We start from the raw sequence: 27,178 nt of genomic DNA on the forward strand, positions 1-27,178 counted from the left end.
CCGTACCCCCGAAAGTAAGACATACTTTCGGGGAAACACGGGTGTATTGCCGCCTCCCTCTCATGTAGCTGCGCACCGTCCCCCTCTCCATACGTCACCGCGCCGTCCCCTGCACTTCCTTTTATAAAACTGTTTTGTGGTGAATACAATACTGTTCAGGTTGTTAATAAATGTTCATTTTATGGTTAAAACAAAAAATTCGACAATTTTTTTCCAATATAAGACATACCCCGAAAGTAAGACATAGTGGGGCTTTTGGGGATAAAAAGAAAGTAAGACACTGTCTTACTTTCGGGGAAACACGGTAGAAGCAGTCCAAGCATAAATAAACAACAGAACAAAACACTGTCCAGCAACAAGGTAATGTATTTTGGTGTCTGTAAAACCTCCCGATTGTAACCTCAGAATCGTCCAACACTGCCCCTCACCTAGCAACCCAATGGGAGCTGGTCAGTTGATTGTATGTGTTGTAAAATGGCTGCTGGAAAAGTCATGTCTTTGGTGTTTATAGGGTTTCCTTGAGAAAATTTGCTGAGCTCAATGGTGGGGGCCCTAGAGCAGCCAGTCAGTAGCCCACCTTGTTTTTGTAGTTAAAGAATTTTTTTAAAGTTGAAAGAAAATTTGAAAATGTGACTTGGTAATTGTTTGTAATTGGAAGACACTTTAACAACATTTAAACGCCAACTATAAAGTCTTCAAAAATCACTGAAGTTGTTGGAATGTAGACCAGTAAAGACAGGAAGTGGTTACTGAGCTCCAGTAAATAAAAAAACACACCTGACCTCAGTGTCCGATCCTGACCACACGTTGCCATGGTGCTTCCAGCCGTTTCACCAAAGAAACTCTTTAGCCTGCCTTTGCTATCATTGTCACTGGTGTGTAAGAAACCCCTATAATAAATAATGTTTAGCCTGGTGGCCCGCCAGGCTTATCGTACACTGAGGGAAACTTCGGTCTTTAAACTTGCTGCTACATGACTGCTTGAATGTTTGTGTTCCAGGAACGTGATGGCATGCGTGCTATACTGGAGTCTTACGACAGTGAGCTGGCGTCAAACGAGTATTCTCCTCAACTCAGTAAACGAGTCAAAGAGGCAGAAGACGTTCTGCAGAGGACACAAAATCACAATTCAGAGATGGAGGTGTGTGACGACTGTCTTTAACTTATTTCTTCTTCTTTTTTCTCTTTGTATATTTCTTATGCTTGATATTCTTTGACAGTTTTAAGATTTTAAGGTTGCTTTGTGACCCATACAAGCACCTACATTGGTGCAGTATTCTCCTTCACAGAGATCACATAAATGCTGGTATAGGCTTCTGAAAAGCCATATTTAGTGGCTTTTCAGAACCGCATTATAATAATTTGTGATGGTACGCGAGGCCCAGGCTTCACATCCAGTTCAATAAGTCATCTATAAATCTAAACTCTTAAGAGTTAAATAACCTATTTAAAGTAAATAAATGATGCCTAGACTGGCATTGGGTAAGTGGAGTGCTTATAATATCCTGAGGGAAATGCTGCGTTAAAATATGTAAATTTTCACTTTTTGTGTTAGAAACACTTGCTTCTCTTTTTTTCCCAATTCAGGCCCAGCTCAGTAAGGCACAAGAGGAGACAGGGATGCTCAAACTGCAGCTGCAAAAGGTAAGTATGCACTAGACTTCACAGTTTACCCAATAGCCCTTTTACATGCCAACCCATAGCTGCACTGCTGTGGTAGAATAATTCTGCTAACTAAATGAAACCTGGAGATGTAGGTATTCTTGATTTAATTATTGGTTTTTCTGGTTTGGTGGCCCAGAAAAATCAGCAAAGAACAACTCTAAATAACTACTATTCTTCATTTTTCTTGATCTCTGTGTATGCTACACTATGCACAGGTTTGTTGTCATGGCAATGGACTGACAACAGCTCCACCAGTGTATCAAGATCCAACATAAAAAAACATACAATATTTCTCACACAAAGAACAGAACATTCAGTCTGTTAAAGAATCACGTTTCTTGATGTTTATTTTGCGATTATTAATAAATGATCGTCCGAACACAGAGGTGGTTGATTAGCTAATTTAAACTCCTGTTCTGCTGATGATCTGTCAGAGAGTCTGTGTTTGTGGGTCATCTTTTTCTTTTTTTTTTAACTGAATCAAAACACACCGCAGCACATCTCCATCTAATATTGTCAAAGTCAATCTAGCATAAATGGCGTTCTTGCCTGTCCCTTTTATTGTTTTGTAAATAAAACTTTTTCCTGACCAGTGAAATGTGATACCTTTATTTAGTTGTAGTGTTCACAATTAATAGCAAAGCATCCCATCCCTTTTTCGTTTATGCATCAGCCGTACATTTAAGATTTAGCGCATTACAGTGATCCCTCGTTTTTCGCGGGGGTTGCGTTCTGAAAACAACCCGCGATAAGTGAAATCCGCAAAGTAGTTACCTTTAGTTTTTACAATTATTATACAGCATAATTAAATACTCTACATTGAAACCAAAGAACAAAACTTGTTTTCAGGTCAGCGGATGTGAGTGTGCATCAATAGAACCTTAATGTCATCCGGAGTCGTGTCATTAAAGCGTCTCCTCCAAGCTGCCCCGCGAGATTCACAGCTGTATCTATGACAGAGTGATGGATCTCGTCAAGCGAGCCTCTGGTCAGGTTTTGCGCTGCCTCTGGCCACGGTTTTTTCCTGCAGGCATTCAAAGTTTTCAGCTGTCATCTCCTGAATTTCCAATCTGTATTACATATATTTAGATACCGTAACGTTATTGGCAAACAGGTAGAGAAGGAGCTCGGAGACTGTTTAGCCAATCAGGACGCAGAACACAATACACTGTGAAAAAAACTGCACAAAAAAATCCACGAAGCACCGAGACCGTGAAAGGTGAACCGCGTTGTAGCGAGGGATCACTGTACGTTGATAATTTCACAACTAGAACCAATGATAGTCGTCGTCTGCTAGCAGACAGCGGAGAGCTGGATGGTGCTTGTGACGTCACTTTGCAACGTAACTTCACAGGGATTTGTCTGCAGGCTGAAAGTTTCTGCTGGGTGTACGGCCCATTGGTGTAATGTTGGTGCACTCATCAGATCATTTTCTTTTGTCTGTTCTAGCTGGAGCTTGAGTTGGAGTCTGTAAAGACGCAACTGGCTTCTTCAACTGACTGCAGCTCTTCAGCAAACAAAGAAGAGGTCAACATACTAAGGTATTAAACTTATACGACTAGTTGTAATTCCTCAGGGTCTCTGCATTATTTCAAAAAGGGTGTTCACTTTAATTATCTAAGTTTTAGACCTGGATTAATCAACTTGATGAAACACATTGAGCCAACACCATGGTTATTCTTCTTTTGCACACTTTTTTCATTCCAATCATCTTTCCGTTAACATTCTTGGCTACAGCTGTCTAACAGCCACCTTCTTCAGCAATAAGCTATGATTTATTTCTGAGTTTTGAGTTGCTATATGGAGTAATCATCAACATTTAGAGAAATACGTGCTTGAAAGACCTCTTTCTGTCTCCAGAAACTTCAGGTATGTTTTTGATGAGGGAATAAAATAAGATAATGTAAAGCACAAATTATTGATTTTTACATAATACTTCGCCTTTTAAATATATATTGTTTCTTTTTTTTATATATATATATATTCCTGAAATCTTCAGAGATTCTGATTAATATAAAATCTGAAATTCTAAGTCATATGAAACCATGGTTGCTCTGATGATGGTTTATTTACAGACCCTGTCCTCACACACATTTTCTGTAATGGTAATTATTTTGGTTGTAATTGCAATTTCCAGGCAAAAAATCGAAGAGTTGGAGAAGGATCGACAGCGTTTGGAAGAGCAGAATAACATTCTGGAGATGAGACTGGAGAGACACAACCTGCAGGTAGGCAGCAAACGTCCCTCCAACTGGCTTTTGTAATGGCTTTACTTGTCTGGCACAAAGGAGCAAATTTAATAACCCCAAGGGTAGTGGCCTGTCCTGTAAGCTGCCGTGGATTGATGCACGAAAATATATTTCATATCTGACAGTTTTTTCAAGCACAATTGGACCCAGGTGTCATTCCAACAGCGTCCAGTTAAGTAGCTGCAGAGCCGAAGGTGGATTAAAACCCATTCTTTTATTGGATGAAAGGATTACAGTGGACACAGATTTGGATGGGGGTGAATACATTTAGCTGTTTAGTTTTGAAAGGGGCAGTATTATGTGTTTCCCAGGCACATGGTGCCAATTTATAGCACAATCAAGCAACTATGTTAGCTTCGGTTGAAAATATTATATATAGCATAAAAATGCTTTATATCAAATATGACCTACAAGGTTTCCCCCAGAAAAAGCCCGGTGGTTGGGTGCTTGGCCAGTCATTCATCCAGCGCCCCGTCGTGTTTTTCAGTTAAAAATGTTTAAAGTTGACAGGAAATTTGAAAATATCCCTTGATATTTATGTGTTATTGGAAGATTGACACCTGAACGCCAACAATAAAGGTTTAAAAAATGCAATCATTTTAAAAATACTTGCCAGGCTTATAAAACAGTGGGGGAAACCCTGACTTAGAAGAAATTTTACTTCCTACTTTAATGCCTTGAAATATAGCCTTTGTCTCTTAAAAGCTCCTTCTTTTCCTGTGACTTTGCCTTCAGAAAGCCATCACAACAGCAATCCTCTACTAAGCCTTTAACAATGTTTTTACCAGCGTTGCACTGAGAAGTGGCTCCTATATTGAGCTCAGTAGATGTGTAGCTCCACCAGGTGTTTGCTAATTGCTTCTGGCTAGTCTGAAGGAGCTGCGTGGGGACGTTGCAGGGTATGGGTGTTCAATGAAGCCGAAACTTGGAAACTGTAGCTCTGAGAAAGAGCTGCGTCTTGAAGACGGAACTAGGTCCGTCCAGGCGTTTTGCACAGATGAGAATGGTTGCCAGGGGAGATTAAAGGATTTCTCAAAATTGCGTGAAAGAATCAAGGCAACACATGTATGTTTTTGATGTGGGAATAACTTTAGAACATGAGGTACGAGTCGATTTTACATAACACTGCCCTAAAATGTGATAAAATTATATTATTGCTGACAGGTAGTGGGATCAACACTGTCGACACATTTAATTGAACTATTTTAATCTAACAAAATAATTTAATAACCTTTTGTCTTCGCCTGTGGCTGTTTTTATTTTGGGGATCACCCCCCCCTCACCTCTCTGCCTCCACATATTGCTTATGTATGAGAGTTCATGTTTCATCTCAGGTTCTGTATCTCCCTTTGACTTAAACTGCGCTAAACTAAGCCTGCCAAGGCACTTTAATGAAATCTGTGTGGCCGAGCATGTTGGCTCCATTTAGCCATGGAGTAAATGAAATCCACATCTCTCCAAGCATGACCGCTACCTTTAAGGCAGCAGCCGACTGACCGAAGGGGTGAATTTCTGAACGTTTCAAGGTTACTCAGTCAATGGATCGGGTCAATTCATAGGAGTTAATTTTTTTGACTCCCCGACTGAGAGAGAGCTGCTCATCAGACTGTGTGGAGAGATGAGGGACAGGCTGGTGAGGCATTGGAGGGTGGAAATCAATGACTGAATGGGGCTGAGTGAGTGACATTCAGAACTGAATGCCTCAAAAACCTCACAATGAGAACTTTCGTTACACCGACTGCCACAGATTGCTCTAGCCTAACCCTAAGTTGACTCTGTTTTTATATCATTATCAATCTCTCCATCTCTCCTTGTCGTGAAATATGTCATAAAATTGCCTTTATTCATTAAAATTGCTCTAAATTGACTAGGGAGTTCAGTAATTTGTCAAGGTACAAAGGCATTAAACATTTCAGCATTAGCAAAAACCCACTTAAGCCATTAAATGTTCAGCAAAGAATGAATATTTAAGGCCGCACAATTCCTAATATATACCTTTGTATTGTAATTGTCAAGCACTGTAGCTGACAGTTTTTGTATTATTGGTCAGATAAGGATACCTGATGGCAATTTGAACCAAATTTAGTCATATTTTATCTTAGGAAGCTTAAAGCCATGACCGTCTTCCCATCTGCACCTTGAACACCTTTCAACAATACGTAATGTAGACATTAAACCAAGAGGTCTCAAGAGATTCAAACTGTAATTCTATTAGAAATATTCATGAACAGGCATTAAACTGGTTGCGTCAATGTGCAAATTCTGAAACTGTTGTTTGGTTAAACATTCTGTACCAGAATTTATTGATAAGCAGGATTTCCCCTAAAACTCTGTTAATCCTGGTGGCAGGAGCGCAGGGGAAGTCAATTTTTTTTTTTATCACAAAAAGTGTGTTTTTGTGTTTAAAAAGTGCTAAATGTTCCAAAAATTCAGAGCTGCACAAACAGGCATCATAATTTGGAAATAATAGTGTGTGAGGAGAGACTTGGTCGGCTCGCTGCAGGTCTTTGGACAGCATCGACACGTCTTGTTTCGTGGACAGACAGGTTGGACTTGCTGATTTTGAATGGACAGCTGTACGGTAATCATAGAGCTATTTCTCAGTGAAATGCTGGTAAACACTTTGTTAAAGGGTTAACATAGGAGCCATGTTGTGATGACTTCCTGGAGGCGGAGTTTCAGAAAAAGGAGGAGTTTCTTAAAGAGACAGAGGCCCGATTTCAAGGCATTAAATTACAAAGTCAAAATTTCTTTTAAGTCAAATTTGATTATGTAACATTTTTATAACAACTGAAGTTAACATAGTTACTTGACTATAAAATACCCCTATAAAATCACCATATAATGAGGCACAAACATAAGAACTGGAACTATTTGAAGAGGCTTAAGTTAGATTGTTGTGGGTTTTTTTGTGAAGTTTTAAAATTTGCATCTGTTGTGGATGCGGTTCTCAGAGCTGCATGACATTACTTTTTAATATCTTAATAACACCATCATTTGAGTTTACTTTTACAAATAATAAAAAAGAATGAGTCAGTGGAAGGCTGCTTGCTATTGCTTTTTAAATAAATTAAAAAAGACTTTGCTGGAGCCTCACTTGCCACTCTGTGAGTATAATATGATCTGCCTCTTTTCCATGCGTGGCCTCTGGGGGAACCCTTAAATGGATTATTGGAGATGATAACTGTGGCTTGGAAACGACAAATACCAATCACGGTCAAAGTTCTTAAGTAGCCACCTGCAAACTCTGCCAAAAGATTGCACAGCTTTTTCACTGTGGGAGATTTTGAGCTTTCGTGCCACATAAAAGATAAGGCAGTGCAGGAAATCTTTGATTAGGATTAGTTTTTGTCGACTGGCCAGCATATTCTCCAATAAATCTTCTAGGTAGTCAGGAAGTCTCCAAGCCCTGCACTCTCTCATTGACAAACATTCTGAAGAGGTCTGAAAAACTTCTTTTTCAAAGGACCAACATTGATTGTCGTAGATGTTTGTGTAAAACACACAAAAAGAGTTTTCTTCCCTTAAGAGTATGTGGAGAGAAAATTAGTTCAGGTCAGCTCAGCAGACTAATCAGAAAATGTCTTTGCGCTCGTTTTGTGTTATAGTACTTGAACATGACAGAAGTCCATGTTTCTCCATTTAAATGCATCCTGACACATTTTGTACTGGCTATTTAGGAAATCAGGTGACCCAGTTTATAAAAGCAGATTGATTAAAAAAAAAAGGGAGAGAAAGAGAGAAAAAGGAAAAAAAAAAGATCAAGTGGTAGTAGATTGCCTTTTCATTCCACTTTGTCCATTCTCCCCAGGGTTCTTGAAACAAGCTGTGTAAAGTTGGTCACATTTGGAGCCAGCCCAAGGCAAAAGCAAACTAAGCAGCTTCTTAGTTTGCTAAGGTCTTCAGTGCTTAAATGCTTAAATTTTAACTCGGACCACAGATCTAGACTTTTCACATTTAACGCACATTTTGTTTGTAACAGTGCCACCTAGTGGTTATATTTAGAAAACTGTCCTCTACTTGTTTATGATGTGTGATTTTTTTTTTCCCCCCCCACTCAACTTTGAGATTTGATCAAATGTGAGGCAACATACAACACACTTCATAATCATATTCAGGCTGTGGCCTCAGGGTGCAGACTGGAACATATGCACCAAGTTTGGTGTAATTTAATCCAATGATTGTGCAGATAAACTTTTTGATCCCACAGTGTCCCTATCACCAAAATGTCCAAAAAAATAATTACTCAGGGATGTCTCATTGTTTGTTAGAATCTATGTATTAATTTCTTATGTAATAATAAATGTGTTGAAGATGTGCACAACATATTTGATGTGTATTAATGATTCTGATAAAGGCTCTGACTCAACAAATGTAATGTTTACTGGCTTTTCAAGTGGAGACTGTATGTTGTTTTTATGACTCTTTATTTTTGCGTTTTTATCATGTACAGCACTTTGAATTGCCTTATTGATGAAATTTACTACACGAATAGACTTGATTGATTGACAATTAACTTTTGTGCTAGTGATGCACAACAGCAGAGTGGTGCAGAATCATTCAAGGATTAAGACGATTCAAGGTTTTGAGTGTAGCATTTATAGTTTAAAAGTTATTAGCTAAAATGCATTGACTTTTGCTAATCCTTTGTCTGAGTAGTGGTTAGCTCTCTCTACCATATTAGATGTCTTCCATCATTTTCTGGTTCTTCAGCCCAATGTGTTGTAGCAGAAAGTAATAATACTAATAAGGAAAAATCCGTGCAATTACAAAGGGTTCCATGCTCCGCTGGAGCAGTCAGATTGACTGGATTGCACTCAGTCGTTAAAGTCGATAAGCGTCTGTCTTCCACCACTTGGTGTTGCCGTTACAATTTAACCTAAGTCCAGGCCCTGCCCGTCGACCAAGAATTGTACATTTCAGTCCTCACTTCTTCAAGCTCAAGCAGTTTCCTGGAGCAGGCAAACAGGCCTGCCTTCCGTTGCCTGTTCTGCCCCCTCTGTGGGCTTGGAACCGTAATAATGTAGTAGGAAGGGTGTTTGAGGGGAAAGGGGTGAGTTGGCTCTGTTACACTTTGACAACCCCTGCTGCATATTATTTTAAAAAATACCCTGTGTGAGAACCGTTTTGAGTTAGTCTGACTTTTTGACCACAGAAAGTTTCAGTAGTAAATGACAAAAAAAACCCATTAGTCTTGTTGACGTGGTAAATGCTCTCCTAATTACTTGTCACAAAACACAAAGGTCACCCCAACACTCGGTTTTTATTAATTACAGGCCATTCTGACTAAAAATATCTTGTAATGCACTTTTCAGTTTTCCCCCTGGGATGTTTTCTGTCTTGCATGTAGCTCTTAACACTGCAACACAGAAAGAGAGACCTTAAAGCTGAGCCGTCCATGCAAGTTGCTGCGTTGGAGAGCTCTTCCTTCATGCTTTTCAGGCACAACCCCAATCTTCTCTTGCTTATCCATTAACTCGCCTAAAGCTCAAGTCTCCATGGCAAATCCTGGCAGAGATTCTAATGAATTCACTTGGTCAAAATAGGTCTATCGCAACAAATAAATGATGAATTAAAATGAGGTTGATAATTGCCTGTTTTTGTTGTGTTCGTTCTCTTTCTACCAAGAAAACTGGATGACAAAAGTTTCACTCTGATGCATAATCTGACTCCTCCTCTTCTCGCATTCTTGGAGTAATTAGCTCAACATACGGGTAGCGATAAATGACAGCAACAAGCGTCAGTATTCCGCCCAACTCAAGGGATGCCATAGCAACAACAGCGACAAAAGTTTGACATTTTTCAACTTGCTTGTATTGTGTTGCTAGCTTGTCTACATGTTTGAGCACATTCCACAGTCACTGAGGTGTTTAATCAACAAACAAAATACGTAAAGGTCAGCTAAAAGGATGGTTTTCCTAATTGCCAGAGATGTCCTTTAGTCTCATTAAAAAGCCAACGTTTCTAAAAATGCTGCAAACATTTGACACCCAGTAGTATGTCTGCAACTTTTCACAAAAATTCGAACCACCAGTTTTACTTATTTCCCTTGTCTGATTAATATGTTTCATAATCCATTTTATATGCGTTTTGTTTGGTTTATATATTCTGAATATTTAAAATGTCTTCCAGTTCCACTGTAATTTTTTTTTAATTAGCTTGATCTTTGAGATTGGGTACTTGTATTATTATTCAATTTTTATGCTAAGTAAAATTTGTTAAAGTGACAGGCTTATGTGAAAATGTGTTTTTTTTTTTCTGTTTTGGATCACTGAACTTTTGAGACTTTGGTACCTATTGGGATTCAGAGCTCATTTGTTGAAATGCAAATTTTTATGTAAGACTAGCAGAAATCCTAAGCAGAAAGTTTTCACATAGTGATATTTTTCATTTGTTTATTTTTATTCATTTGGACAATAGCGGCTCATAGCTAATGGAAACATCTAATTAAGTTTATTTTACTAAAAAATATTTAAAGAAACAAGCAACGTGACGCCGGGTAAAGGGGGAAAGTAATTGTGTTTTAAAAAAACAGTATGAGTTCTGAAACTCGCTGCATGTGGAACTGAAAAGTGTTCCTGCATTGTGACGTCTTTTCTTTTCTCTGGTTTCTTTATGACCTAAGTGAGGACTGTAGACATGTTAGCTTCAAGATGTCTAATTATTCTCATGTCCTGCTGCTCTCTTTCTGCTGCCAAAGGATCCGTCCGTGTGTTGTATATGAAATGACATTGTAACAGGTGTAGAATTTTCTATTCTTGTCTTGTAGATTTAAAAGTTGTGGTGCCAATTTTAATTGGCCTTGTGTTCCTTCCTTTAGACATGCAACGTATTGGCTTGTTATACACATTATTTTTGTTATGGGTTTCAAACACGGATGGTCTGTTAACCAGCTCTGGATTTCCCCTAAAACTCAGATGCCTGCTGGTTTAGATGAGATAGATTATAGATTTATTGATTGATTGATCTCTCCCTCCCTCTGGGATTTTCCTTTAGGGAAATTGTCCTTATTATTATTTAATCAAGCTGAATTCAAACACAAACTTTACCATTTTAAAACCTTTGAAGCTGCTATTTAAAGCATTGGGTGGTTTCTCTATGACTTCATCTTGTATATTATGCAAAAAAAAAGAAGAAAATTACTATTTTATCAGAAACTAAGTTTTTAAAAATCATCTGCAAGCTTTTTATTTAAAATGTTAAGCTTCTTCACTCTTATCAATAATCAGTTAACACTCCTGATTATTGAAGGACTCTGATATTATCTGTTCTTCTGCTTGGTTCAGGGAGACTATGATCCTGTCAAAACCCGCGTCATCCACCTGAAGCTGAACCCAACCGCCGAGGCCAAGCAGCAGCGTTGGCAGGAAGCGGAGGCGGTCCAAGAGGAACTGACGCGTCTGAGGGAACTCGTACGTTCCTTCCAGGAAGGAGGCGTGGCCTCACAAGACGACTCCAGCATCCATACTCCTGGCTTTAGCATCAACTTACCCCCATCCAAGGAAGTGCTGGGTAAGATTCCCAATATGGAAACACGTCATTGATTAGTACTGAATTGGCTCTTGATGAAAGCATGGCAAGAATAGTTGTTGGTAGAACTCAAACAGTTTTATTTCTTGCTAGTTTAATACAGATTTGTAAATAAGATTGAAGTCAATAAAAAAGAATAAATGTTAAGCCTCACAGCTGCAGCAAAAAAAGTCTTTCTGGGCTATCGGTGGAGAAACGACCCGACGTTACAGGAAAACTGTTTATCTGATTTAGCCATGCTAACTAGCCTTAGCATTCGTGGTAGGAGGAGCTGTGCCGCAGCAGAGAGCAAGGGGGAGGCTGTGAGCAGCAAATACACAAGCATGATTAGCAGCACTGAGACACTCCTCCTGGCTCTGATTGGTTGTTTCTGACCAGCAGTGGTACATTTGTGCAGATGGCAGTAAAACCACTGGTAGGAGACAGAGAAGCTTGATTTCTTCACATGTTGTCTGTCTGCCTCAGTTTAACAAATATGTAAAAAACACGTTTTTATAAAATTAAGCTACTGAAGCTTTCAGTATTCTTTTGATTACTCTAATAGAAATGTTGTAATAAGCAAGATATTAATTAATCCCATGGTAAATTAAAATGAACTCAATGATTTCCATTCTGATGATTAATATTTTTTGAAAGGCAATTTTGTTTACAGACAAAATTGCCTTTAATTTGTGTGTCAGTTGTGTCTGTCGTGTGTGTGTGTGTGTGGTGGGGGCGGTGTGCGTGTGTGTGTGTGTGGTTTCCCCCCCCCCATTTTATTTATTGTTTTGATTTGTTTTATTTCGGAAACTTAAAATATCTTCCAGTTCCAGGGTTAAGTATTTTCTTAACAAAATTAAAGTTTATGTATCTTTGAGACGGCAAACTTGCGTTGTTATGCAATTTATCATATGTGCCTCAAAATGGTCTCAAAACAACAATAGTGTCGTTTATCACAATAACTACTGGGAAAATTTATCGTCCAGTTAGATTTTCTATGGTAACAGGCCTGGTTACAACTAGTTTACTGTCATAGCCAGGCAGTAAGCTAGCAGAATTCACTCAGCCTACAGCAGCATAGCTATTTACTATAGAAATAAAGTGAATTTATTTGAACTTTTGCTAGACAAGTTGAAGTGATACCTGGTCCTGTTTCTGCTGTGATGAGCATCCAGCTGTGATTTTATGTTGTAGAAGTAAAAGTGAGCAGCTGTACTTCTATGGAGACATTGCATTTGTTTTGTTTCAGATCTGTCTGTCAGTGCTGCGTCAGTCTAGTGAGAATAGGTAGAGAATGCTCAATGTCTACAAAGATGATGTCTTGAACAGACAGCTGAAATTCATATGTAAAACGTATTCAGTGCAGGCGTATATTAATTATATTTTGCTCTAGATTTACGTAAGCAGATGGAGAGCTCCGAGCTGAGGAACCAGAGGCTGAAGGAGGTGTTTCAGAAGAAGATCCAGGAGTTCCGCACCGTCTGCTACGTCCTGACTGGTTACCAGATAGACATAACCACTGAGAACCAGTACAGGCTCACCTCCGTCTACGCAGAGCACATGCAGGACTCGCTGCTCTTCAAAAAGGTATGCAAAATTACAGGGAGGACTCAATCCATACTGGAGGAAACACTAGTAATGTCGACTACCATCGACATTATTAGACCAAAAGTACAATTGAAAAGGATTTCACTGGTGCAACATTCATAGATTACTATATTTTAAGATTCATGTACTTATCCTCTGCATGCTCACTTTATTTAGCTAAACTTTTCTCAGCCTTGATTCATAACATTAATGTAGATTTTAGTGACCAAAGTCCTAAAATCTTTTGTGATAGATGACATCTATCACAATCGATCAATATCACGTGACTAATATCAATAGGTAATACAACTGATGGTATTCAATATACAGATCCAGAAGCGCACAGCATTCTGGGAGTTGTAGGCAGAGGACAGGCTTTAGCTTCTCCAGCTCTCACTGAGCAAGGAAGGTTGGTGGCATCAACTAACTCACACATTCTTTGGTTACCTAGCAACAAAAAATTCGTGGAGTGAAAACTGTGGATGAATAAGGAAAAGTAAATCCAAAAGTTTGACAGTACTTAAGTAGATTTAATCGTGGATACTTTTGACTTTAACTCTACGACATTTAGACATTAAGTTGTGCTTCCTATAATGTCTTGTGTACTTCTTACATTTGTTTTTCTTACATCTTCTTTAACAGGCTTATTAGTTTTAAAGTAATCAATGACGTAAACGACTTAAGCTTTGGGCCATAAGATAACCCAGAGTTCTCTTCCGGCTATCTCGTAAAGTTCTAAACTGAACTCTAAACGTAGAGTTCAATACTGATTGATCTCTACATTTTATAAATATAGAGTTGATACTTGTCTCATTGAGCTGAGAACATAAGTGGAAGAATTATGTGTGAGTGATACAGAGGCTGGCAGAGTGTTGGGTCAGGGACGCGGGGCTTTAATCTCTCTCTTGCTCCCTGTATGCTTGAGTAGGTTCAATTCCAACTGTATGTGATTTTCCCTTATCTGTTGAGCAAATCCTTTACTTAAGTACCTCTAGTGAGGGGAAAAAAATTTTGTCCTTCCTCTACTCATGCATCTTTTTTTCTTTTCTTCTTTTCATCTGTCCATTCAGTGCTGGGCACATTCATCCCATTTATGTCTGTTTTTGTTCATCTCCCTCTTTCTCTGCTGCTCTGCTCTGATCCGAGCTCGTAGCAGTGGGTAATCACTGTGTTGTTGCTTGTTGGTGTGATGATGGGTGTCCTGCAGCCAAGATAAATCCATACTGTGGGGAAATCATTTCCGGCAAGTTAGGGAGCAGGTTTAATATCTTCGTAGCTAATTAATGCCTTGCTCAAGGACAAATTTGATATCTCATTCTCCTTTTACCCTGTAAAGGAGAATGAGGATGTGTGAGATGTGTGAGAATAGGTGTGTTGTTGTTACAGCTGCTGGTGTGCCCAGCTCGCCCACCTGAGACCCTGCTGGAGGAGACAGTTTACTGCCAATATTTGTTGACCTCATATATTCATCTAAAAACTAAAAACACACACACACTATGTGTACACCCTCTTGGTGTACATTTTCATGCTAAAGTGGTCACATGTTTGCCTCAGGCTTTTTGATACCAACCTCGTTGCATCTCAAAGTTCATCCATTCACATGCACAGAGCAGGATGTGCACAGGGTTGTAAAAAGGTATTAATAGGTGGTGGATGAAATGAGCAAAAATTAAGACCAAGGTTATAACTGACTAAAACTAACGAAATAACAAGAACTGAAATAAATAAAAATGGTAATTAATGGGTGAGAAACTACAAGTAACTGGACTAGGGCTGAAACGATTCCTCGAGTGATTTGAGTACCTCGATTATTAAAATTCCTCGAGGAAAATTGACCTGCCTCGAAGCTTCGTTAATTTATGTTTTATCATTTAGCGCACTGTGTTTCAGCTGGAACATTATTTGCGTTGAGCGGAGCTCTGACTTCCGCCTCTGAGTTGTTGACGGAAGCTACGTGTTGGCGGCATAACGTCCAATCTTCAGGTTCGGTCCGCGGGGATTTTACTGATTGGTGATAATTCCGGGTTTTTATCGTTTTTGTGGGACCAATAAACATCCTTAAAATGACCGGCGCGATGCCGGGAGTTCGACAGCCTTTCTGCTCCGGAGCTGCTGGTTGAACGGCGGGAAGAAGCTGAGGAGGATTTATACAGGTGAGCGGAGAGACTGAACACGGCGGGGCGGCTGAGGGTTGATGCTTACAGGGTAAGAGCAGCTTTACGGACGAACCGCACGGACGAACTTATATCATCCGGGTCTGACAAACGGGAGGCGGAACATGGCTGGTAGATGAGTTTCTGAACGGAGGAGCCGTAAATATCCCGCATTGCTCCCCCGGTCTACAAAAAAGTAACTGGTAGGGAAGCTCAAATGTGGAAAAAATAGACTGATGTTGATATCTGATAGTAACACTGGTGTTATGGAAGATTTACCAATATTTTATTTCATAATTGTTTTTATCCGATTACTCGATTAATCGTAAGAAAAATCTATAGATTACTCGATTTCTAAAATAATCGTTTACAACAGCCTTAAACTGGACTATATTGTGTTGATATAAAATGAACTAAAACATACTGAAATTATAGATATAATATCCTTCAGCTTTTGTGTTTATGGATCTATTTATTAGCTTTTTGAACTGATCTAACCATAATGAAAAAACCCCACACTATCCTGATTAAGACTTAAAGCAATAAATATCATCTGACGAGGTACTAATTTTTTGAACAACGACTTAGCTATATGTTGTTTTTCCATTTGTATTAGATACAGGTCTATCTTCTAAAAAAAATCCAGTGTTTGCACATAAAATTTGTCTGAATTTTATGTGCAAGTCAGACCTGAGCCGTACTCTTACTGCTTTAAGTGGGTCGCTATGCACCGGTGCGCAGTAACAGAACTTTACAATTTTACCACTTGTTGTACTGGAACAATTTTCCTTCACTCTGTCGGAAAATACCTTTTCCAGTATTGTAATAAGTGTTGGATCAGTCTGTTTCCCCTTCAGTATGTAGGTACCACTTCTCCTGTGTTGTCATTCTATAATCTACCGACCACCTGGTTACAATCCAGCAGCGTTAAATGCAAACAAAATGGCATTTTGAACAGGAAGCATAGAAGCTTCTACAGATGGGATTCTACCGTTAATCACCACACCAACAGGGTTGCCAGATAATCCTACTAATATTCCCCTTTCAACAGAGGCAACCAAATCTCCCGTCTATGATATATAAGCTGTTTAACTGGCCACAGTCGCTCTCCTCTAGTCATCGTTTGTTAATGAATTCATCGCTGTGTGACATGTTGATTGACATGTTTCACCAACCTTCAGTCAAATTATTTTTCAGCCCTCAAAGCATTGATTCGGTTTAGGAATAACTGAAATTGTTAGAGGAGATTCTTGTCTGGTCATGCCCTGCCTTCTCTCAGCATGACTGAGGTCTGCCTCATTACGCGACGGTTAGAAGAATTTCTGTTTCAGTCTTTGTCATGGCTTTAGGTGTTGTTGCAACACTTTTCCTGCCTTTCATCATTAAAACTCTACAACTCCAGCAGCTGACACTGTATGAAAGTTTGAAGAAATAATGTGATTATAACTTCTGCAACTTAAATACCAAAGCATAATTTTGTATGGACTTACTGCTAGTAAAAATGATCATGAACAGGGTGCACCCCTCACTTCTTTTCAAAAAACAAGTGTCTCTTTTGAACACTTGAAACTGATAGAAAGAAGTACTGGAGCTAAACTAAAGTGTTATTGATTTGGCTTATTTTATGCACACACACCTCCTGATCTTATACCTGATCTTACCTTCAATTGAATTTAATCAGATATGGTTGTATGGTTGTTTTTTTTTGTTTTTTTTTTTGCTTGTTTCAAAAAGGACCAAATCAAGAGTTATGGCCAAACAAAATCCACAGCATTCATAAATGTCATTATTTCATAAATTCCAATTGACTACTGGCTTAAAGACATACTCTGAATATTACTAATGAAAATGTAAGGCTTTTGTTGTCTCAATTGTCATCAGTTCTTTTCAGTTGTAGACCGTTGCCTCAATTTTTTTTTCATGCATGTTTGAAAAACAATAAAATAAAATCTTTTAATCTCCCATGCAACCAATCCTCCTCAGAGCTGCATCTGCCTCACAGAGCAGCCCTCCGCTACCACTGCCCTACTCAGCTCCTGCAGACTAGCCAGCAGCAATTAGCAAACACCTGATTAAACTGTACATCTACTGAGCTCATTGTATGTACTATTTCTCAGTGCAATGCTGGTAAAAACATTGCTAAAGGGTTAATAGAGGAGCCATGTTGTGATGACTTCCTGAAGGCGAAGTCCCAGTAAGAACAGAAGTTTCTTAAAGAGATAGAGGCCCAATTTAAATTAAGTCAAATTCTTCTAAATCATATTGATATATAGCCTTTTTATAACAACTGAAGGTGGCGGTTATTTAATTGTGCTATAAAATGTGCTTGGAAAATACATACTTTCACTAAATACCCTTTAATGAAAGTGGAGTTTTGCTGTAACTGACATGCAAATGTTTCTGGGGTTGACAGTTAAGATGTTAAAGACTTTAAGCTTCTTTCCAAAGCCTTTCTGTTGAGTGGAAGTCACTGTCTGACCTTTGACCAACTTATGCTCACGTGTGGTACATTCAAGTTTAAAGTGAATGAACAGGCATACTAGATTGCAACTGCATGACAAGGTGGTACACATTTACCAGACAACTAGATCTTAGCTGTAATGTCCGCAGTGCTCTCTTCACAGCTGTCCAACATGGGAGTTTGTGGGTTTCATACCTGTTGTAAAACTGAAGATATGGTTAGCGCTGCTCTATTGCTGATTGGCTACGCACAGTGGAAGGACCTTGAGAGCATTTTGATTAACATTACATCATATATTATATGGACACTGCTGTGCTAGAAGACATCCTTTTTGCCTTCCCAGGGGAAAAACCTTCATGGCTGGTACTCTCAATCTGCTGTCAATCAGCCCAACACTCAGGAGCCAAAAACATGAAATGCAGTCCTCAGAGACTGAATGCTAAATACTCAACAACACAAGTTAACTTTGACATTAGATGAAATGAAGCAGTGGTATCAGAAGACGGAAAAAATAAATGGATGAATAAATGAGGTTTTACAAACCTCAGACTCTGACTTCATTTGAGCAAGCGGCAAGAACATACTGGCAAGAAAATTCCTTTGTACTTTAGATATTTCAAATATTTAGACTTATTTCAACTCTATGCTTTGGACTCACAAAGAATCAGATAATGTTGGTACATGAGTGCTCTTTCTTTTGATTCATTTTACAATTGATAAAAAGAGTGAAGAGTACAGTGTGAAGCCTGACTGTGATTCTTTGAACAGCTAATCTTTGTAGGGTTTTGAAAGATTAAATATTATGAGTGTCAGAGTTGACCGTCTTTGCAGTATTGGTATAAATTTGAATCGGTTTGGTTCAAAAGCTGGGTAGCTGTACATAGTTAACAAAATATAATATCCCACTTTTAAAGAAAGTGGAAGATGATCTTGCCCTATGGAAAGTCATACCCATATAACCAATGGGAAGGGTTGCTTAAATAAAAAGCTCTGTTTCCATGACAAATGTGTGTAAAGCTTTCCACTAAAGTAAAAAAAAAAAGAAAAAAAACATAATTTCCCAGTTGCTGTGTTTTTGTTGAACAAAACATGCAATTAAAATCACACGTGAATAAGCTTGTTCACGTGATACTTCATTAAAAACATGCCGCGCCATCGTCCTCATACCATTTCCTATCGTCTTCGGCTTTTCTGCCGGTGGTAACATCCGGTTGTTAATCACGTGACTCATGATGCGAAAGAAGGGTTTTCATTGTAGTTTTCCGAAATGCATAATTTTGATGCATCCATAAAAAGACCGCACCTCATCCAGCACCAAAACTTTAATAACAAAACAAGCTTTTTCTAACTTGACTTGTTTTCATTTAGCAAGTTTGTTTTCAAAACGTCAAATTCCATAAATTTATGGTGAATGGAAAGGCAGCCAGTGACGGTTTTGCCAAGAATCAATTACTTGTTCTCATTGATCCCAAGCAAACTGTCATCTGGCTGGTTTAAAGTCTCTCTAAATTTCTGTGGAAAGATAAGCCCTGCATGTTAGCTTAAAAACACAGCAGAAGACCAAATATAGAGGAGGATAAGATCTGCTTAACTTTCATTTTCACTTCTTGGCTGACAGGTAACGATATATTATAGAATGGCTAAAACATACCCCGCTAGACGAGTCCCGACTAGATGTAGAACAGAGGCTGTGCAAAAGCATAAAGATTTTGGATCTACCATTCATTAACTCAAACATAAAATGACATGTATGGTCTGAAAGAATTAATATCAGCTTTTCTGTGGCAGCATGGTGGGAGTTTCTAAAAATGACGGTCTTCTCTAATCCCATGCAGAGTTGCACCCAGATCAGATCAAGAGTCAAGAGTTACTCACTTGCATTATAAAATGGCACTACGTACCTGGAAAATACACAGTACTGCCCCTTTAAAAAGTTTGCTCAAACTGTCTGTGTATGATCCTAACTTGTTTGTGCCTTTATGTGTATTTTTAGCCTCCCGCACTGGATGATGGGGCTGATTAGCACCACTGATTAGGTATTTATGGGGTTCTAATAATCTGTGGGATAAATGGCTTAGATGTGTGAGGGGGGGAAAAATGTGTGAATTATTTTAACATTTTTTCTTACTCAACTGAGGGAGAATCACGGCTCGTATGTTACTATTTGTTAATTAAAGGTCCCAATTAAGACATGATTTAAAATCCATCAAAGCTTTGAGAGATTAGTTGTATAATTTACTTTGTCACATAGAGCTTAGGATGATGTTGCCTAAAGAAAAACACTTTATTTTAAATCTGTAGGTATGTGATCTTTTTTTATGTTCAGTTCATGCGTTTCATTGATTTGTGGGGTTTACCTGCATTAGCTATGTGTGGCGCCACATAATACGATATGACGTCATTACTTTGGCAAACTTGCCAAAGCAGAGGAGCAACTACATGTCTGACACAGTAGTAGCAACAGTAGCACTGAAGCTAAGCTAATTCGAAGCTAGTTGCCCCTTACACATTGGACGGGGTGGAGGGGGAAGTAAAACACGAAGGGTTCCCAAAATATAAAGTGCAGCAACAGAAAATGTGTTTTAACTTGGTTATGTAATAGAATGTATCAGAGAGGTTATGTTAATGATAAATCGGATCAAATCAAGAGTCAAGCAGTGACAACAGAAGGTGTCACAATACACCTTATCCAATCCCCAGAGATTCACTGTCAGTTTTCTTTTAAAGACAGGCAGAGTATCAGACTTCTACTGATTAGGAGGGGGCTTAGTGTTTAAAGACAAACCAAAGGATCAACCAAAATAAAGAACACTTGCATGATACAGAAAATTGTACTTTAGTTAAGACATGTTTTTAGATGAACAATCCTCAAGTTTTACTTCCTGTGAGCTGCCGAATCAGACTGTCCTTGGCTCACACACTTCTGCGTTTGACGATCAAATAAACAAGCAGATATATAAAGACGTGCAATCTATAGCAGCTACTGGAAACTTTTCAAACATTCTTCACAGAGAGATTTTTTTTCATACCTCCCTTTACTTTTCCTCACTCTTCTTTCACTTCATCGACCCTTCCTCTCCAGCGTTCCCCTGAAATGAAAGGAAAAGATATAATCTCAAGGCCAACTCATTAAAACCTACTTCCAATTAACTGTAAAGTCTATCACCTGAGGGAAGGTTGAAGAAATGGAAAAACAGGTAGTGAGTTCGAGCAGATATGTGTTTGTGTAGCCGACTGTTTATAAGGCATTGAGTAGTTTGTGAAAAACTTTGAAGGGAGACAACAATTAATAAGGGGCAGTTTATGAACAGGGTCTTCCTTTAATGACTTGTCTCTATTTCAGCTGCCACTGTGGGGTGATTAAGAGTGTGAGTTCCTATAAGATTCATCATAAAACTTCATTATCTTCATTTTGATACCAGTCGTTGTTGGAGGGAAACAAGCCAGTCACCTAAAACAGATGTATTCCGTATCCTACTGATGAGACGTTCTTTCTGGCTCTTTCTTTCTCTGCCTTGACTGTTAAGATTTAACTAGACCATTGGTACATTTTCTACAGCTGTCCACAAACATGTTACTTTTGAACGGCTTATGATTTGACTGTAAAATAACGTGACAGACTCATCTAAAGGGAATGACAGAGGACTCTTCTTGCTTTTATTCCTAAGGAACGGAACATCTAAAATGACGAGTAGGAAGGCAGAAAGAGACAACAAATTAGAGCTGTGAGAGACAGACAGACAGTCTGCACGATATATTGCACAAAATATTTATGAAAAACTTAAGTCTTTCAGGGACTGGGCTTCACTTTGCTCATTGAAACAAAGCACTCATTTCTGTATTGCTTATTGCCATGAAAGTAAACATAAGCAATAAACACAAAGACTAATGGGAATACAAGACTGAATACATGAACTGTGTTTTTTTGTTTTTTGTGTGTAAATGAAACCTTCAGAGAGAAACCCAGGAGTTTAAAATCCCAGTGACAGAAGGGAATGTTAACTCTGATTTCTCCTGACAGTCTTCTGTCCTGCTTGCCCCCTGGGGAGGTGGTGTGCTTGTAGCTGTGTGTGTGTGTGTGTGTGTGTGTGTGTGTGTGTGTGTGTGTGTGTGTGTGTGCGTGCGTGCGTGCGTGCGTGCGTGCGTGCGTGCGTGCGTGCGTGCGTGCGTGCGTGCGTGCGTGCGTGCGTGCGTGCGTGCGTGCGTGCGTGCGTGCGTGCGTGCGTGCGTGCGTGCGTGCGTGCGTGCGTGCGTGCGTGCGTGCGTGTGTGTGTGTGTGTGTGTGTGTGTGTGTGAGCGCGCGCGCGCTTGGGTGTGCGTGTGAGTGTGTGAGTGCACGCATGTTTGTCACTGTGTATGCTGGTTTGCGTGCCGCTCCGGTTGGGTCCCACTGACTCTGTGGGTCAGTGTCTAGAGCATATGTCCTTTGTCTGGTTGGTAACGTGATACTAGCAGCAGAAATCCAACTGATGTCCCCAGCCACAGAATGACAGCCCCCACGTACGTTTGTAGTTTGTTCAATAATTGATAGGGAATGAATGTTAGTGATGAATATTTGCTGTGTTGGGTCTGTAGCAGCAGTACAAGCATAATATGAGATGAAAATTACCAAGTCGGGCACCACTCTCGAGAAAATAGGCAAAACAAATTCAGTCTGTTGTCTCAAGAAGATATTTGTAAGAATAGAAAACTGGGATTAAACCGGTAATACTTGTGAGATCCACTAGAAAACGTGTCGCATTCATACTTTAGCTGAAGACATTTACCACCGTTCACTTTAATCTTCTCTACTGCTCATCATAGTGGCTCTCTTCTTTACAGATCCGTGCTCTACTCCTCTTCCTCAGCTGTGTCCTTCTCAGTAGTTTAAACTTTGGTGAAAGAAAATTCCTAATTGGTTAAATTGCTCACATGACCTCTGTGTTTCCTGAGCTGGCATCTAAACTTTTCCAGTGCTATAATTTGTTGCCTCTTTCTTCATCTTTTCGGGTCGAATATGTGTAACATTAAACCTTCTGGGTGCCCCCTTCTTCTCTTTTTCTCCTATTCTTTCTTTCTTCCTCTTTCTATTTTTAATCTCTTTCCAGAATATCTGATTTTGCAGTAAATTGGCTTGTTTTCAGAAGCTTCTTAATTGGCAACAAAAATACAAATAATAACTGGATAAAGTAATTAATGTGGCAAATCTTCATTCAAATCATTCAAAAAAATAAATAAGAACTTTATAAATAGTAAGTAAAGAAAATGGGGAAAAATGAGAAAAAATAATTTAGGAAAAGTAAACCAATATAACTTAGATTGAGAAAAAGTAGGGATTAAATAACGGTTATGATGTTAAATTAAAACTGTTGAAATGGATAAATTTTACTTTGTCACACTGGATAATCAAATAAGTTTGAAATGTTTTTACTTTTTGGATGCAATCTTTGCCACAAGTATTACTTTATTCAGCCAATTATTTTATTTTTATAATTCTTGCCAAATATGGCATGATCAGTATTCCATACATTCGTCTTAACACTGCATCTGCGTATCTTGAGTAGGTTTAATGTTCACATGACATTCGTTCATGATTCTTGTTGGTTTAACCTTAAATGACTGAATGTAGCTTTGGAGTCCAACATCTCTAAATACACGTTGAAACTTTAAACTGACGGATTACAGCAAAGGAACACATGTAACTGAGGTTTCACTTCAGTCAGCTCAAAACTGGACTCCGAGGATTAGTATTGGACAGTAGCAGATTGGAAAAACATTGACTAGTTCAATGGGCATGAATTAAGCTGCAAGAATCACACAGTAGGGACACATTGGGGTAAATTATGTGAGAGTATGAATCTATTCTCCCTTTTAGGAGTCCTGTGTGAGTCCTTTTAGGACTCACACAACATGCCTGCTTGTGTTTTCCATTTTGAAGAGTTAAAAGGAAAAAAGTGTCAGCGTGTCACTACATAGTTACAGTCCAGTGTCACAGGAAGTCACTGATTACAACATAATTTGTTTGTAGCACAGTTGTTAACTGAAAGTTATAAAGAATACAAATAAAAATGTGTCCTAAAATTAAGTTATGTGAATTGTTAGTGGCACTGGGTAATTACTGGTTAAAAACAACCATTTCTTATGTTTTTCTCTCGTTTTGTGATCACTTTAATATTGTACTCAAATTCAAGTAAAAATTGTTCTAAGAATTTCAATTTGAGATTAAGATGCTATGATGAGAAGTCTGTTAGACTGCTTGCTGCAACATGTTTTATGTATTTATGTCACTAAGAATCAGGTTAATCAGTTGCTCATTTTAATTGTCTATTATACCACTGACAAAATAATTTGTACTCATCAGTTACTTGTTGCTCATACATAAGAGAGGCACTTTAAGTTTAATGAATAAACGGCTGATTAGAATATAAATATGGATGTTTTGCCTTTGGGTGCCGTACGCAGTTTTCGTCTTCGGCACTCTGACATCCTGCTTTTAAATAAAAAAATTTAAAAAAAGCCAGAACCTGCACTGAATTGGAAAAATATTAATCTGCATATCAGATGTTTATTTGTTATTCCTCCACCACCAATTAGCATGTATGTTGTGCAGTTGAACTGTACGTGGGTAAAGGGGATGCTCTTTGTGAGACAGGCGTGGAGGTGAGTACTGCAAATGGACTGACGGGACTAAAGAGAGTTGAAGGTTAGAGTGCAATCATTACCATTGGACTACGGTAAAATGATGTGGCTAGAAATCTGCGCAGAAAATGACATTGATCATAAGAGGCAAAGAGAAAAAAAATCTCGTCTTTAATTAGCATCAGAGCTTAGATGATCTCTGACTTTCATCATCTCAATAAACTATCTGTCACATCCATGGTGTGACATCTTAACATTATAGTCTGATGAAACAATGGTGAAAGGTTTCAGGCATAAAGAAAATTGAGAATCTTGTGCTTTTCTGGAGTGATGCAATTAGTTATTATCTAACTTATTTAGCATAATGCAATTGTTTGGAAAGAGGGGACGAAAATAAAAATAATGGTATCCACTGTTTGCTAGTAAAATAGAAACATCTTAAGCAGACGAGTTGAATTTTTGAAGGCTAGTTAAAATGTGCTTGTGTAAATTTCCACTTGAAATGAATAGAAAAACTGCAATTAGGAGTTCTACAGCAAATGTTTTAATGAAATCAGTAATTAATTATCTGATGGGACTCCTTGGATTCAGCATAATTTGAAATGAAACTTCAAGGAGTTGAGTGTAGGTTAAACAGAATAACAGAAACAAGAAGGCCTGCCCAAATGAAGTTTTGTTTGTTCAACTTAGAATAATTTTACATCGCCACTGATTGTGAAATCTGCTGTCAAAAGTCCTCCAAATGCGACTCCTTGGCTTGTGAAACTGTCATAGTAATAAAAACTGAGTGCTCCTACTTGCATGCAGTTGTTTCAAACTTATTTTCCAGCAAGACAATAACCCGAAGTATACAGCTTACGCTACACAGAAATAGTTTGTAGACAACAAATTGGATGTCTTTGAGTGGCCCAGTCAAAGCCCAGACCTCCATCCAATAGACAATTTGTGACTGGATTTGACTTAGTCACACAGACTCCATGCTGTAATTACAGCCAAATGTGCATCTATTAAATACTGACTTAATGCAAAAACTTATTTTATTATACTTTTTTTTCATTTTATCCTTATTTAATAGTAATTAGTTTTCACTTTGGCTTTTAAGGATTTTTTTTTAGTTAAAAAAAGCCAAATTTTATAGATCATGATTGGTTTTATAGGAGCAGTATTATGTAGAATCAACTTTTTTGAGCTTTACATCATGTTATAATGTTATTCCCTCATCAAATATTTTATTTTATTTTTTATGTAATGTAGAGAAATCCTTTTATCTCCATAGCAACCACTCGGCTATGCAAAATTCCTGAATGGAGCCAGTTCCGCCTTCAAGGACAAAGTTCTGCAGTTTCCAAACTACAGAGCTTCTGCCTCACAGATCAGCCCTCCCCTGCGACTCTCCACACTCAGCTCCTTCAGACTAGCCAGCAGCAATTAGTAAACACCTGATGGAACTGCACATGTTTCAGCAGACGTGGAACCACACATCTGCTGAGCTCATTTTATGAGCTACTTCTCAGGAAAACCAGTAAAACCCTGGTAAAAACGCTGTTAAAGGGTTAATAAAGGAACCATGTTGTGATGATTTCCTAAAGACAAAGTTTCATAAAGAGCTGGGCATATGTCTCTTTAAAAAAGAGACATATGCCCAATTTCAAGGCATCAAATTGGAAAAATTTCTTTTGTCATTTTATATATACAGAATTTTTTCAACAACTTAAGTTAAAATACTTACTTGATGGTGCTATTAAATTGCATAATGTAATTAATTAATACCCTTTTAAGTTATGTTGTCTTGTCTTTCTTATTTTGAAGCCAGCTCTTAACTGGCTTGAAGAACTAGACTGTGGTTTGCTTTTCCACAGTCTAAGATCGTATTTAAAAAAAAAATCTCTTTCTCTTTCTCACTGTTTATTCAATGTCACATGCTGTTTTTATTTTAATTATGTAAAGCACTTTGAAATGCCTTGCTGCTGAAATGTGCTATACAAATAAAATTTGATTGATTGATTGATTTAGATCCATGTCATTATGTCATAATAGTCTCATCCTTTTAATGTTTGATCCTCCACTAGTGTTATTCTGCATTATTATGAATAATCACGGTGCCTGGAAAACACATAATACTGCCCCTTTAAGAGCAGTAAAAAGGGTGAAACATTCAAGGAGGTGAATACTACTTAGTGTCAGTGTATCCAAAAGCATAAATTTAGTCGTAAATTAGTCATAAAACAGCAAACTGTTTGGAGCCAGTTCTGTTTTATGGTCATAATCCATGCTGAAGTAGATATTTTCACTGGGTTCCCGTAATCCATTGTCTCTGCGTCACACTGATTTGATTCCTGACATTTTTTTAGGTTCCTGGTTACCACTTGGAATATTCAAACACCACATTCCCTCGTTTAACAGCAATTGCATTTCCATAAAATGAATGAATGATGTTGGCTATGAGATTTTTTTGTAATTGCTCATAGATTATGTTGGCTCTGATGATTCGATGGATGTGTCAATCATCCAGATCGGCCAATGAGCTCCTGAGACTCTGTCATTTACAGAGTCAGACTGGAGAACTGAAAGCTTTGACGCAATGAGGTCAGAACACGTGGAGTGTTTTTTCCACTGTACTTTGACTTTTATCACAAATAGAGTTGTCATTCATTAGAATGACCATCTATGGTCAGACATTAGTGGGAGGAAAAAGAATCCTAAGAAAAACCCTAAGAAGTTTTAACAATGTGCTAAATTGTGCCAAAATAGCTAACTTGGAAAACAAAGATTCTTTTTTAGGGAGAATGTCTTTTCTCTCCATTTTTCCCCCCACTGTGTGTCATTTTAATTTACTGTCACTTAATAAGAGAAGTGTGGATTTTTAAACCTCTGGAGTATTCTCTGGAGTCTTGCATTCATTTTGATACCACATCAATTCAAATAAATATTGTCAT

At 38.4% G+C, this 27,178-nt stretch overlaps 1 protein-coding gene across 1 annotated transcript in view; it reads left to right on the forward strand.

The window, feature by feature from the left end:
* mad1l1 (mitotic arrest deficient 1 like 1) overlaps nucleotides 1-27,178 on the forward strand; it is a 51,343-nt gene that overhangs the window by 13,096 nt on the left and 11,069 nt on the right. The window contains exons 12-17 of the mRNA XM_008397155.3: nucleotides 1,001-1,141; nucleotides 1,588-1,644; nucleotides 3,115-3,206; nucleotides 3,803-3,893; nucleotides 11,201-11,426; nucleotides 12,817-13,010. Coding sequence (XP_008395377.2) covers nucleotides 1,001-1,141; nucleotides 1,588-1,644; nucleotides 3,115-3,206; nucleotides 3,803-3,893; nucleotides 11,201-11,426; nucleotides 12,817-13,010 — 801 coding nt within the window. The remainder of the gene's footprint in view (nucleotides 1-1,000; nucleotides 1,142-1,587; nucleotides 1,645-3,114; nucleotides 3,207-3,802; nucleotides 3,894-11,200; nucleotides 11,427-12,816; nucleotides 13,011-27,178) is intronic.

The sequence above is a fragment of the Poecilia reticulata genome, chromosome 1, assembly GCF_904066995.2.
Source record: "Poecilia reticulata chromosome 1, P_reticulata-male-v2, whole genome shotgun sequence".
NCBI classification, from domain to species: Eukaryota; Metazoa; Chordata; class Actinopteri; order Cyprinodontiformes; family Poeciliidae; genus Poecilia; species Poecilia reticulata.